The sequence below is a fragment of the Rutidosis leptorrhynchoides genome, chromosome 4, assembly GCF_046630445.1.
Source record: "Rutidosis leptorrhynchoides isolate AG116_Rl617_1_P2 chromosome 4, CSIRO_AGI_Rlap_v1, whole genome shotgun sequence".
In the NCBI taxonomy this organism is placed as follows: Eukaryota; Viridiplantae; Streptophyta; class Magnoliopsida; order Asterales; family Asteraceae; genus Rutidosis; species Rutidosis leptorrhynchoides.
Window position 1 is genome coordinate 528,614,641 of NC_092336.1, and position 11,308 is coordinate 528,625,948.

The window sequence follows — 11,308 nt, forward strand, 5'->3', positions numbered from 1 at the left end:
GAATTAAATATATTATATATATAAATAATATAAAAACGGTGTCGGTAGAATAAAACAAATGATGTTGTGCTGTAAATTGCACTCATGCGAGTGCATGATATTAACAAGAGAACTCCATGCAATCGCATGGAGTCTAATTCTTGGAATTCTCTATAAATTCAACTCGTGCACTGCATTTCACACACACCTCAACCTTCATTTACAATACTCCGTATTTTATTTATTATTTATATAATTATATTTATTATTATTATTAAGATTATTATTTTGGGATGAGAATACATGCAGCTTTATAAATGTTTTACAAAATAGACACAAGTACGCAAAACTACATTCTATGGTTGGATTATTAAACCGAATATCGCCCTTCAAGTCTGGTAGCCTAAGAATTAGGAAAATGGCCCCTAATTGACGCGAATCCTAAAGATAGATCTATTGGGCTTAACAACCCCCATTCAGGTTATAGATGGTTTAGTACTTCGAGATTATTATACAGACGAGAGGTTCTGTTTTGGGGATATTCTATGCATTAAGTTAACGTCGGTTACCAGGTGTTCAACATATGAATAATTTTTATCTCTATGCTGTTTGCGAAATGCCTAATAAGAGGTGTGTTATAAAAATGAAATCTTGTGGTCTATTATTATGATTTGATAATATGTAGGTTAAACCTATAACTCACCAACAATTTTGTTGACGTTTTAAGCATGTTTATTCTCATGTGATTAGTAAGAGCTTCCGCTGTTGCATACTAAATTAAGGACAAGATTTGGAGTCTATGCTTGTATAATATTGTTTAAAAACTGCATTCGAAGACTTATGTTGATGTGTAATATTATTGTAAACCATTATGTAATGGTCGTGTGAAAAATGCTATATTTTAGATTATCATTATTTGATAATCGTCGTAATATTTTAAAGGTTATGGTTTGTTTTAAAATCGAATGCAGTCTTTGAAAAACGTCTCATATAGAGGTCAAAACCTCGCGACGAAATCAATTAATATGGAACGTTTATAATCAATATGAACGGGACATTTCATATCATTTTCAAAATTTACATCAGAAGAAGGAACGACGTTCGAAAGGGAGGAACGACGTTGTGTAACAAGGAAATAGATGGAAAGTTGAACAGAACATTTTGGAACCGTTTGAGGAATGACGTTCCCTTCTTGTTACGTTTAAGTGGAACGACGTTCCTATGTTTGGAACGACGCTCTTGTTGCCAGATATGCATTTCTAACTCGTTTTTAAAGGCTTAAATGAGGGGTGTTTTGGTCTTTTCACATGGGTGTCGGTTTAGGGTCATAAGACCAGATCTAGATCTTATCTTGGATCTCATTTCACCACTCAAACTCTCTCATCTCTTTTAGAGTGAGAAACCTCCATTTTAGAGAGAGAAAGCTTGGTTTGGAGAAAAAGAAGTGGAAATCCCTTCAAAGTACAAGTGTTAAGGTTGGAGAAAAAGAAGTGGAAACCTCCATTGTTGTGTTGTAGCTAATTCTGCGGATTGACATGGTGGTATGTTATGTTTCGCTTTGCTTAGTTATACAAGGATGTGGTATGTGTTTATTACTTGTGTTGGTGATACGTATTCATTTTATGCATCTGTATGTATATAGTATGTGCACTAAGCTTTATAGCTTACCCTCTTGTTGTTTATATATTTATAAATTCGCAAGGAAGAGGTGGAAAGGGTAAGTGCGGGGATTAGTGGATATTGCGGGTTTCTTTAGAAGACTTTGCTTTTGGATCGATTTAGGATTGGGTAGTGTTTTCCCAATCATCATGCTTGGTTTTGTTGAAAATTAAACTAGTCGGGTCAAAACTATCTTTTGATGATGTAAACGGGTTGTATGCATGTTTGGATATTTAAACTGATGTATTAAACGTTTTAAAGTTGTCCAAACTTATTATTGTAATAAAAGTGTTTGGGAAACATGTATGGGACCTTAATGTCAATAATATCAATGTATTATAAAGGAAAAATTTTATGGGCCAGAAAATGACGGGTTGAGTCGTTACATAATATATATATATATATATATATATATATATATATATATATATATATATATATATATATATATACAAGATCAATGGGGAAGTAACCAATCAGGGGGAACCAAAAAAAATTTTTTTTTTCGTTTTTTTGGAAAAAAAATTTCAGGCATCAAGATCACACGAAAATATGAACATTTAAAAAAGACACTTCGTGATGAATGTTATTATCTTGGCGGGAAAATGATCGACGGAAATAACATTCAAGATAATATTGTTCGTGAAGAATGTAAACGTTTTTTTTCATGTTTTGTGAAGTAAAATTTAGCCCGATTTAGAGTTTAGGGTTTAGGGTTTAGGGTTTGGTGTTTTGGGTTGTTCCATAAACCCAAAACACCAAACCCAAAACCCTAAACCCATAACTTTAAACCGTTCGTGTTAAAAACTCAATCTAAATCATAAATTTAAACACAAAATCTAAACCCTAAACCCTAAATTTCTAAACCCTAATATCTAAACCCTATAAACCTTAATATCTAAACCCTAATATCTAAAACCTCAACATACGCTCGAAAAACACGATAATTGTTATATATTATATCTTCGAGCGTTTTTCCGCCAAATAAAAACATTTATCACAAAGTGTCTTTATTGAATGTTCATATTTTCATCCAATCTATAATGTTCGTGAACAAAGGTTTTTTTTAAAAAAAAAAAAAAAAAAAAAAATTCTTGCTTCCTCCGCTTCATCCCGATTGGTTACTTCTCTCTTAATCCTACCACTATATATATATATATATATATATATATATATATATATATATATATATATATACACACACACACACACATATACTAGTGAAATGACCCGTGAAATCACGGGTTTAGTTAAACGAAACAGTTTAATGATATGTTTTAGGAATTAAGTGAATGTAAATGCTAAAGTCGTTTAGTTTAATGACTCGTAAAACCACAGATTCTGACTAAGAATCTTGTCGTTGTTTTTACAAACATATAGAGACATGTATTTTCGCATACATATGTAACGTAATTAATCTCATAAAGAGAATCATATTTGAATATTAATATTATAATAATATTTATTGTAATTATAATAATAATAATTAATAATAATAATAATAATAAAGTTTGCTTAAAATTGAGTATTTATATTTTTAACAATAATTATAACTGATAACAAATGCTTTTTGATTTTTTTTTTAAATTGTAAAGATTAAATTATATCTTAATAATAATAATAAAATTATTATTAATTATAAAAATTAAATTTTAATTGTAAATTAAATTGATTTATGATGTCATCCAAGTGAGTTAGATTTTTTTCAATGAAGGAAAATGATTATTTATGATGTCATCATTATAGCATTTTAATATTATATATATATATATATATTTGTTATTAAATAGTTTATAATCCGCGAATTCGCAAGAATTTAAAAAATTACTAATATTAAACTGAATATATTTTTATCCGTGAGGACCTGTGAACTTGTCAGTATCTTTTTGCCCATGTCCCTGACCCGCAGATTTCAGGACTCGAGGAGGGGGTTAATATTCCGTGACAGACATACAGTAGCGGTTCAAGGTCTTACAGACCCTAAAACCAACTCAAAGTACGAGACTTTTTTCAATTTGACATACGAAGTAATTGCTATTTTCTACCTTTAAGACCACTCTCTATAGTTCATTACCCGCTCATTACCCGTTCATTACCCGTCATTACCCGTAACTAACCATATGCACGAGCTAGTTACCCGCTTTAGTTACCCGCATCCACCATCAATTTAACGGAAGTTTTAAGTTTAGTTATAGGAATTGTGGGTCCAGTGACTTTTTATTGTTGAACTTGATGCTTTATTGATTGTACGTTGTATATTAAGAGGAGTATTGTTTTAGTTATTATAGGGAGTGTTTAATTATGAGTTAGTTATATGATATTAGTATTGATGTGGCGCTGTGATGTGGAAGGTTAAGAGGATGAATAGTTTAGTTACGATAAGGGATGGCCTAAGATTGTCTACGTTGTTCCTTTTCAAAATTGTGAAGACAACAAATAGCACAGCATATCATTAATTAAGCTTTAACATTTAACATTAGCAAAAAACTTATCTTTAAACATTTATGCAATCAAATTTTTCCACATTAGTTAACAGTGACACTGATGATAAGTATAACTTATTGTTTTATTTAATCTGTGTTTTAGATTTTAACTCTTAACTCGAATTCTGCTACTGCAGCGTTTCATTTGATTCAAGGGAACACAAACAAGCCCAACCAAATTGAGACTATACTGATTTGTAGCAAAGTAGGTAAAGATTCATGAAACAGCTGTTTTACTAAACCACCATAAAAAAGGCCTTTTAACGATCAATATTCAATTTCAATCAGAATTATGTCTTTGACTACCTGAATGAATTTAGGATTACAAGTCTTGTACATCTCACAAACAGGCAAAAAGTTAAACCATGGCAAAAGATCAACACCCTTCAAATGTTTGTCTGAGATGGTGTCAATAACATTTCAAAACTCAGAAGGTTAAATGTACCAACTTGTTAAGAATCAAGAGACCGGGTAAGCTGTCAAACTATCAATATGGGCGGGTCATACAAAATGCTCAGTAGGGTACTCATGTTCGTATGCATTGTAGTCGTAGTACAATCTTTCTCCCTTCGTTATGTCCCTGTTTGCTATTAGCAACACCCTGGCCTCACCATCAACGTTGAATCTCACACACTTTAAATTCTGCTTCTTTTTACCCTCCCTGTAAACAAATAATAATTGTACAAACTAATTAACAAGATGTCACATGTTAGGTATAATGATTGCCACAACGCAAAGAGGACTTACGGTGTATGATTATTAATGCCATTGATGAATCGGGCAATGTTACTGCGTTTGTCAGGACAAATTACGAGACTTTTCGAAGGATCGGCAGCAGAGAGAAGAGTCATTATACTATCCCCGTCATCATTTTCACGACTTTGTAGGTAATCAACATCTCCAACGTACTCGGTGATGATTGTCAAGTCTTTAATACATTTATCAGCTTCAACAGTAAACCTGTAACACAAATATGAAGACACCGAACGATAATTAAGAGACAAAGCAACAAGAATTACAGATATGTAAATTAAACATCATAAATAAATGATAGTGCAGCACTGACCCTTCAACAGGATCAAAAACAACCATAAGAGGCGGACATTCCCCTTTCTTCATCATAGCTTTACATAAGTTCAAAGCATTGGTGTCTTCTCGTGATAAGACCTAATCAGTTAATTCATATTCATAAATCATACTATTCATATTCATAATCCAGTTTATAAGAAATCCATCCATGGATATTGACAAACCAAACGCAATAGTAAACAGAAAACGGACAAGGCTTTCACTATTCAGGCCACTTTATTCACCTAGAGTTATCCGTGACAGTTTATGGCCCTTTTTCCTTTTTAATGAAATCCATTCATGGGTATTGGTAAAAAGTAAGGTAGAACAAAAATATTACCTGCATTCCATCCTTTTCTAAAGCGGGTGAATTAGCGGATTTAGGAGCCATGCCACGAATATATGTAAGTTCGTTACTAAATTCAGCTCCTGTTGCAGTCAATGCAGTGGCAAGTGATGCCATTTGTTGTAATCTTGTTGCAGGGTCCTGACTTGGAGTAAATGGCAACAGTCTCCTTTTCTTTTTTGATGTTACTAAACTACTTGTTCTTCTTCTTTTCTTACAAATTTCTACACCAACATCCAAAACAAACTGTAAGAAATCTAGTACTAATTTTGTAATGAAACGCACAATTTTTTTAACTGCATAATGAAATGCACAATTAGGCATAAATATACCTTGAGGAACATTATGAGTTGGTTGTGATGACCTTTGAATACGGAAAAAGTCAACAATCTTGGTTTGAACCAATGGAAACCCTGTAAAAACACATTATCAATCAATAGTATATTAATATTAATCGCAGTTTAATTACACAAATCGGATCCCTTATTAGGGTTTAGTGTCATGTTTGAAATTGAACAAGATTTAAGATCCTTTTTTATTTCAATCCATGAATTAGTAAGATCCGTTTGTAGTATGAACGGAATGTATCGATTAAAGCATATTCAATAATTTAAAAAATAGTAATAGAATTAGATAAATTATATAAATTAGGGCACGTACGTGAAATGGTGGTGTTTGGATGAGTAGAACAACAAGGACAAAACCAAGATCCGATGGGAACAGATGCAAGAATAGGGGTGAGGCAGAACAAGTGAAACCCTCGATCGCAGCTGTCGCATAATAGAAGCTCGGATCCGAATTTACCCGACCCACATTTCTCACATTTTGTGTCTTTGTAATTCTTCGAACAAGATTTGATGGATTTGGTAGCTTGAATCCTTCGTCTAGCTGTCACTCTTGACACCATCCTTAATTAATTGATTGATTTTGATTATAAAAAATATCAGATTTGATTAATGGGAGAGATGAACAATAGATATACAGATGTATGTATACTTGGCGGGTTAACCGGGATGAATTACCGCCCTAATTTGATTTTCCCTCCCTCACTTCTTTATTTTACTTATTTACTAGCTCGATATTGTTATAAAATATCTAGATTGTGTTATAAAATATCTAGATTGGATGTTAATTTTATTATTATTATATTTCTTGCATAGTAATATTTTATACTATAAATAGACATGTTTGGTAACCATTTAAGGTGCACAATTTCTCTTGAAATATCAATATCAATATTTCTTCTCTCCTTCTTCTCTCTTTTTCTCTCTTTGTTCTTATAACCATTAAAGGTAGTTATAAGCCTACTGAATTATAACACGTTATCAGCACGAAAAGCTTAGTGTAATTAAAAGATATCTCAAACGATCACGAATCACTAATCAAGGTATGAAATTATTAATAATTTTCAGACTCGAATATATCAAATTTTGGACTACTAACATTTATATTTATGTTATTTAAGTTATATATGGTCGGTTATACCACCTGAATTATATTTCTGTAATCTAACTTTTACTAACTTCACTAACATTTATATTTATGTTATTTAAGTTATATATGGTCGGTTATACCACCTGAATTATATTTCTGTAATCTAACTTTTACTAACTTCACTAACATTTATATTTATGTTATTTAAGTTATATATGGTCGGTTATACCACCTGAATTATATTTTCTGTAATCTAACTCTTATTAACTTCACTAACATTTATATTTATGTTAATAAGACCTCATGATTGTACGCAACACGTCATTTGACAACACGGTACTTTATGTACGCAACACGTCATTTGACAACACGGTACCATGGGTCGAGATTAATTCCGATCAATACGAATACGACGGGGTCTTTATATGTTATCTAACATTTATGATTACTTATGCAATTAATCATTATTTATTTCATGCATACTAATGTTTATTCTTAAATTTATAATTTTAAAAGTTAAAATAAAAAAATAGTTTGTATTTTTATTAAAAGTAAATCTTAAAAGTTAAAATAAGAAAAAGTAGTTTGTACTTTTATTAAAAGTAAATCTTAAAAGTTAAAATACAAAAAGTAGTTTGTATTTTTATTAAAAGTAAATTTTAAAAGTTAAAATAAGAAAAAGTAGTTTGTATTTTTATTAAAAGTATATCTTAAAAGTTAAAGTAAGAAAAAAAGAGGATGGTAAAATGAAATAGTTTTTTGTCAAAAATGAAGTATTGAAAATGAAGTGGTCTCCTTCTATAACTAAAAAAAATATATACTTTTATCAAATGAATTTTTTTGTGGCCGACAATTTCAAACACGAGTCCGTGTTTAGTTTATCAAGAATATTCTCTTGCTTTGGTGAAAGGTCGCGATCACGATATCAGGTGTTGTGAAAGAATTAAAAAATTGGTCAAGTGGCCTTTTAAAAACTAAAAAAAAAATTAAACAAAAAGTTTTTTTTATATATTTATAATTTACGGGTAACGTAAAAAAAAGGGAAGTTTTTTTTTAAAAAAAAAAAACAAAGAAAGTGTTTAAATGAGTTTTACAGAAAGGGAGAAAGCAAAGTAAAAAAAAAACTTTTTTCAAACAAAGGTAAATGAAAGTAGGACTTAATACAAGAAAAAAGTAAACATCTCCTAGACGTGATAAAATCTATCAATGATAAGTATTAGACTTGATGAGCTAAATGTGACAAAAAAATTTCAACATGTCTTATGTTAATTTTCTAAAATAAGTTATTATTATTCCGAGTTTAACACATATACATATGTTAATTAAAAACAACCTTTTTGTTCTTATGTAGTGTTGGGTTGCAATTTTGGTTGTATGCTATAATTCCATCGAGTAGAGTGACAATAGAAAACTTTTGATGATAATCAATAAAAAACTTTTTTCCAAACTTGTCAAATGTTTTGTTAAAAACGTGACCGTTGAAAAAAGGAGGTTGAATAATAAAACTTAAAAAACAAATTATTTTTTTAATAGTGTGCATCAAAATGGCCCGTTTAATAATGGGGAGTAAAAATATAGTCAAATTGTTTCAACGAACAAGGGTTCAATTGGATGTCTCTTAAAAAAAATCCGCGGGTACGGGTGATGGATCCAATGGATCCGCATCCACGACCCGCGGGTGCTATCCCTAATTGTGACAAGTACAAATCAACTAAAAGTCTAAAAAATAAATGCTCTTATAGGGACTAAATGTTCACAATAATTGCCTAAGCTAGATATGAAACAAATAGTTCATAAAAAAAAAAAAAAAGGTCGTTGTGCGTTTTCGGGATGATAGCCGAAATACACTTACAAAAGTAGGTCAGCCGTCAATTCTTTATGGCCATATCAACGTAGATCAATAAAATCATTTATGGTTTTGATAAAAGATTAATTAAAAATTAATTGTTTTTTTGGTCTTGGATTCTCGGTAACAAAAGCAAATGTTGTTTTTGGTTGCCACAACAAACAAGACAGAGGTTGTTGACTTTTGTTGTTAAACATGGCACAAGTGAACAATAACAATAGATTATTGTTTTTGAAAAGAATAATGATGCGTTAATTTTATTGTATAAAATAAAATTAAAGAAAATGGTTTTCATTGATGACTATGAACAAACACTAACAAAGTGTTTGTGGTATTTGGTGATTAAAAAAAAAGTGCATCTAAAGCTTCTACTGAAAATAATATGCATCTAAAGCTTCTACTGAAAATTAATGTGCAAGGTACAACGTATAACTATATGGTCAAATTCATTTGAGCCTTCGGAGTCACAAGTATATGATGTATATATATATTACTCAATTAACAAAATAGTAAATCTAAATTAATTCATATGAATAGTAAAACGAAATTAATTAATTTACTATTCACATAAAAAAGCGCATATGATAAAAAGCGCATCGCATATGATAAGCGCATATGATAAAAAGCGAATATGATGAAAAGCACAACGCATATGATGAAAATCGCATATGATTAAAAGCGCATATGGTGAAAAACACAGCGCATATGATTAAAAGCGTATATGGTGAAAAGGATATATGATAAAAAAAAAAAAACACATATGGTGATTTATAAAAAAAAAAAAACACATACGGTGATTAATGGAAAGCACATATGGTGATTAATGAAAAGTATATTGTGAAAAAGAATCACAAATGTTTCTTGAAAGAATTCAAGGTAAGATATATGAACCAATTCATCCATCATGTGAAGCATTTTGATAATAGACGCATCTAGCGGATGGTCTCATATTTGTATGTTATCAAGCCGTAATATGGCATTTGCAAAGTTTCTTGCACAAATTATTAAATTGAGAACACATTATTCTGATTACACCATTAAAAGGATGAGACTTGATAATGCTGGTGAGTTAACATCTAAAACATTTAATGATCATTATATATCTACAGGGATTGTTGTTGAACATCCAGTTGCTCATGTGCATACACAAAATTAGTTTAGCTGAATCAATAGCAGCTAATAACTAGACAATTGATAATGAGTACAAATCTCTCAATATGTATATGTGGACATGTAAATTTACATGTTGCGACATTAATTCGCATTATACCATGTGGAAGTCATAAATATTTTCACTTAATACTTGATTTTGGCCAAGAGCCAAATATTTTCCACCTTAGAACATTGGTTGTGCAGTGTATGTTCCAATTGTATCACCACAACACAATAAAATGGTTCTTCAAAGAAAGATGGTAATATATTTTGGATATAAAACATCTTCAATCATAAGATATATTGAACCCATGATGGGTGATGATTTTACAGCACGTTTTGCTGATTGTCATTTTAATAAAACATTGTTCCCTGGATTAGGGGGAGAAATAAAAATAAAAAAAAATAAAATGATGCTTCATGATGTGAACATCAATTAAGGTATATTGAACTCGCACAAAAGAATGTGAAACGAAAGTTCAAAAAATAATGCATATGCAAGAACTTGCAAATTAATTACTTTATGCATTTACATATATAAAAAAAAAGGTGACTAAATCATATATACCAGCGATAAATGCTCCAGCTCGAACTGAAATTCCAAAAGTTGGCAATAATGTCACTGTTGAGTCTTTGCCACGCATCAAACGTGGAAGATCAATTGGTTCCGAAGATAAAAATCCTCGAAAAAGAAAATCAGCTGATAATGAGGTAAAAGAAAGTGTTCAAGAAGAACCACAAATCAATATTCCTTCTGCAGAGGATATTGATAAATGTAAATACTAAAATTGCGATAAATTATGCAATATTATGGAACCGAAATGAAATTAAAATCTCTATGAGATATTTTCATATAATGTTACAATGACATCATGAATAAAGATGATGATCTGGAACTAAAATCTGTCATTGAATATACAAAATGGACATGATTGAGCTAAATGGAAAGGAGCAATACGAGCTGAATTAGAATCGCTCGATAAAAGAAAAGTTTTCGGATCAATCGTTATCACTTTTAAAGATGTGAAACGTATGGGATACAAATGAATTTTTTATCCGAAAAGAAATGTGCAAATGAAGTTACAAGGCAAAACTAGACTTGTAACTCAATATTTCCCACAAAGACCAGAAATGAATTAGGAGGAAAAATTATCCTCCTGTAATGGATACAATTACTTATTAGATACTTAATCAACCTGGTAGTTATTTAAATGCATCTCATGAATGTTGTTACTACTTATCTGTATGGATCACTTAATAGTGATATATATGAATATACCTAAAGGGTTAAGGTATCATAAGCATCTAATGTAAAACCCAAGGGAATATATTCCATTAAAT

General features: G+C 30.6%; 1 protein-coding gene across 1 annotated transcript; it reads right to left on the reverse strand.

Annotated features, from left to right (window-relative positions):
* Positions 1–4,361: 4,361 nt before the first annotated feature.
* LOC139844979 (histone-lysine N-methyltransferase ATXR6-like) lies at positions 4,362–6,487 on the reverse strand. The gene is made up of 6 exons (XM_071835199.1): positions 6,196–6,487; positions 5,868–5,948; positions 5,530–5,759; positions 5,188–5,288; positions 4,869–5,081; positions 4,362–4,782 (listed from the first exon to the last, which is right to left on the reverse strand). The coding sequence occupies exons 1-6, from the start codon at positions 6,440–6,442 to the stop codon at positions 4,623–4,625; spliced, it is 1,032 nt and encodes a 343-aa protein (XP_071691300.1). The 5' UTR covers positions 6,443–6,487; the 3' UTR covers positions 4,362–4,622.
* Positions 6,488–11,308: the final 4,821 nt, after the last annotated feature.